Source organism: Austrofundulus limnaeus, unplaced genomic scaffold (assembly GCF_001266775.1).
Source record: "Austrofundulus limnaeus strain Quisiro unplaced genomic scaffold, Austrofundulus_limnaeus-1.0 Scaffold1679, whole genome shotgun sequence".
Lineage (NCBI taxonomy): Eukaryota > Metazoa > Chordata > Actinopteri > Cyprinodontiformes > Rivulidae > Austrofundulus > Austrofundulus limnaeus.
Window position 1 is genome coordinate 42,696 of NW_013954081.1, and position 4,005 is coordinate 46,700.

The 4,005-nt window shown below is 38.1% G+C and overlaps 1 protein-coding gene across 1 annotated transcript in view; it reads right to left on the minus strand.

Moving 5' to 3' along the window:
* Positions 1-2,167, minus strand: part of tmprss15 (transmembrane serine protease 15) — a 31,757-nt gene extending 29,590 nt beyond the window's left edge. The window contains exons 1-4 of the mRNA XM_014033260.1: positions 2,101-2,167; positions 1,579-1,711; positions 1,382-1,506; positions 1,027-1,094 (exon numbers count right to left, since the gene is read on the minus strand). Coding sequence (XP_013888714.1) covers positions 1,027-1,094; positions 1,382-1,506; positions 1,579-1,690 — 305 coding nt within the window. The 5' untranslated portion in view covers positions 1,691-1,711; positions 2,101-2,167. The remainder of the gene's footprint in view (positions 1-1,026; positions 1,095-1,381; positions 1,507-1,578; positions 1,712-2,100) is intronic.
* Between the last annotated feature and the right edge of the window lie 1,838 nt (positions 2,168-4,005).

Sequence of the window (4,005 nt, forward strand, 5' to 3'; positions counted from 1 at the left end):
GTTTTCATCCATAGTTTGACAGAAATGTAAATTATTCAATAAAACTGACATAAAACCATTTCTGATTCTGGATCCAATTCTTTTCAAGAAGGAAAAATTAACAGCCTATGCAGAAAAATAACAAATAGAATGAAAGCGATATAACAGGCTACGAAGACAAGCGATGGTGCACTGAGTGCTGTATTTTTTTGTCCACTATGTAATGATTGATTGGAAGAGCTCATACACTTGGTTGCGATTTGTGTTTGACGGCTCCTTTTGGATGGGTTTAATTTTTTATGAATTGGCACAGTTAGAGCCTTTTGTAAACAAAAGCTCACTTTGATTATGAGTGGCACTGATTAGGCCACTGTTTTGAAAYTGAAGTTTTGAGTTGACTTCTACATGAAAGCAGTCAAGAAATATTGTAATGAACAACACAGTTCTGTAAGTGAAGATGTTTCACTCCCATCTCGGGCACTTTCTCAATTCTAAACTAAAGCATAGAGCTCAAAGCTTGAAACTGTATATAAAACCCAGGCCTTGGTTACATGAGAACCAGCTCTTGAAATGTTGTGTTTTTTTCACATTTTTATTGAGACAAATAAAAACAATGTGCTAGAAATACATTTTTCATGGGTTGCTGGATGGGACATGTTGAATTTTTGTAATGTCATTTTATAATGATTGCATTTTGACCCAAAATGTCATATGTGCTGAGTGAAGGTGTTGTGAGATGAGATGTGTATTGTGTTTAGTGAAAATATTTAAAGAAATGGATTGGGCCAAATTAGTATTTTTATTTTTTATCTGGCAACACTTACACCAGGTTGAGCTGCATGCAGTTTGCTAACCTGTTTGTTCCTCTTACTCAGTTCTTTTGCTGCCTCACCACTCCTCCATAGTTGATTGAGACCATCCAAAGCAGCTTGGATTTGGTCTTATAGTGTCCCCGTGTGTAACCAAAATTCCCATGCAGATTAATTTATATTCCAACTGATTTACTTTGATCAACTAACAGGTAAATTGAATAAACAGATATCTAACCTGAAGTATTGAACCTGGCAGAATCGGTAGAGCCACCACAGCTTGCTGAATCTGAATGCCTCAGACACCTGTCAATCAATCAATCATCAAAGATATTCACCTTCCTGATTTGAGATTATAGGTCATGTTCTRTACTAAATAAGATTAAAATTACATGATAATGCTGACTGTTTTTTAGCATAAAAGCCAAAGAACTGAAACAATGCTGATTGCAGGGTTTCTACAATAAAAACCACAAATGTCAAGATGCTTTAGTTTTATCTGAATAAAAATCAGTGATGGAAGAATGTTGACTTTTTCAAAATAAATGTTGCATGTGTTCCTATGTCATTTCACATTAAAAGGACAGTCTCACCAACTGCTGGATGTCAAAGGCCAAAGACTTAAACATCTGGCTGCTGGAATTCCTCAGCTCATCAGAAAACTCAGCCCCRGCAACAATCACCACCTGGCCTGATAACTGCACAGGCTCTTCTGTGCCTGCACACATGATTAATGACATTATCACCACCACACCTGGAGCACACTGATCATGTAATTAAGATGGTTTACCTTCAGGCTTCAGACTGACCCAGGCAACGACAATGAGACTTATGCAACAGATGAGAAGAAGAGAAGAAATGATGCAGAGGAAGACCTCCAAAGAAGATAAACGTTTAGACATACTGAAGAACCAGACCAGATCCTATAAAATGTGAATAAATTAAACCAGATCAGATTAGATAATGTTGAAAAGCATCTGTAGGCTTCATTTTGAAACTCAAGGTTCTCAACCCTAGTCATAGCCCTAACCTGAAGAATAGATGTAGTTATAACATTGTAAAAATAATTAAAAATTCAGGCAGCTAAAATTTTTTTGTGATATCAGACCCTAAACTGAACAGTCTGTGGTAAAATCTCCAAAAACAATTACTTTTACACTGCGATTGACTTAAAGTACATCAGATCTAAAATAACATTTTTACACTGGTATATTATTACTGCTTAAGTCACACATTTTGATGTATGTATATGGGGTTTAACAAGAATAAAACTCCCAAAATTATAATCATTTGAAGTTCTTGTAGTTCCTACCTGCTGTTGACTGCAGATCTGCTGTTTTTTGCTGGTTTAAAATGGCAAAAATAAAGGGAGCTTGTGAATCAGAAGTACAGTGACTTGTCTTAAACTCTGAATGACTTGTGATCAGATTTTATTGAGCTGGGAATACTTATGAACTTATTAACTGATAAACATTCAGCTGATAAGAGCAACAGCAGGAGGAGAATAACTCACCTGCTAAACCCACCCTGATTCTCAGACAATGATTTTAACCACAGCTAGCAAAATCGTGATATCTTTAGCATATTTTCACATGTTTGAACACATCATAGGGTTTAAGTGTTCAGTCACCTAAACACAGGCTTCATTACCCTTCATGTTCAAGTAAATTTACCTGTCTCAAAGGTTAGGGTCTTCTTGTTGATTGTTTATCTGCAATCCAAAGTTCAACAGCCATAAATCAGACTAAGAATTTGTCCCTGTCTCCATAAAGCTCACCTTTGTAAGTTGCTTACAGATTATTAAAAAAACATCTGATAAATCTCAAAAAGTGATCTGTCAGCATACTAACATTAACACCTGCTATCAATTTTTTAATTTATCTGCTTTGCCTCTAGCTAACTTCCTTAGCATAGCTGCTATTGACACCGATTCATTTTCCAACCAGTGAGGTCTTAAGAACCAAGATGGCTGTCAAAAGCTGTGGTGGTTTGTTAGGCTCCACAAAACTGCTCTTTTATTCCCTTTTTTGTGCAAGCTTTTTGGCTAATGTTGGCAGGAGTTGTACAAACTGTTGAACAGTTTTGCTCCTACAAGAAAATGTTAGGAGGTGTCAGATTCTCCCTCATCTATACATCACACAGGTGGATCAAGATAAGACCAATATGGTTATCAACTAGTTAAACAATTCAAAAGCTAAAGATATACGTCACTTAGATACTTTGGCCAACTGTCCATCCCTTGTCTTTTGCTTATCTGGGTTTGGGTCGCTGGGGTAGCAGCCCAAGCAGCACCACTTGGGCCAGCACCTCTGGGGGAATCCAAGGGGTGGAGTGGGGAAACTTTTTATTTTGGGATGTTCATGGCCAAGATCGGCCCAATTTTAGTAACTATAAAAATAAGGCAAAGATGTAGATATGGATGAAATCGGGCTTCCGCACTTAGTAATTTTTTTTTTCCAATTTTGAAAAGTGAATGGATCCCCACATATGAGATATCACTGAACTAAGGGGACAGGAAGTTTCAGGCCCCTCCCACGTTTAGTTTTTGAGCTATATAATTTGTACATTTCCATTTTTGGGTTTTTAATCCCTTAACCCTAATGACTTACCCCTAACCCTAACCCCTAACACTAACCCTAACCCTAACCCTAACCTATCAGAAATTTTGAGCTACAAGCAGGTGAAAAGAGAGGTGTTGAACATTTTTTACCCTGTAAATCCTTTTCCAGTGTTTCCAGACACATGCATGTTGGAGAGCAGGTGTTGGACTTCAGGAAACAGCTCCACCTGACTGCATCACTTTTTATGAGCCCCCCTGAGCTGCTGAACATGCCCTGGGAGGGATTATCATCATATTGGCTGGTTAATCAGCTACATGCAGGTGAAAAGGAAGGTGTTGAACTTCATTTTGCCTGTAAATCACTCTCCTGTGTTTCCAGATACATGCATTTTGAAGAGCAGGTGTTGGACTTCAGGAAACAGCTCCACCTGACTGCATCAATTTTATTGAGCCCCCTTGAGCTGCTGAACATGTCCTGGGAGGGGTTATCATCATATTGGCTAGTAAATCACCTATCAGAAATTTTGAGCTACAAGCAGGTGAAAAGAGAGGTGTTGAACATTTTTTTGCCCTGTAAATCTCTTTCCAGTGTTTCCAGATGCATGCATGTTGTAGAGCAGGTGTTGGACTGCAGAAAACAGCTCCACCTGACTGCAT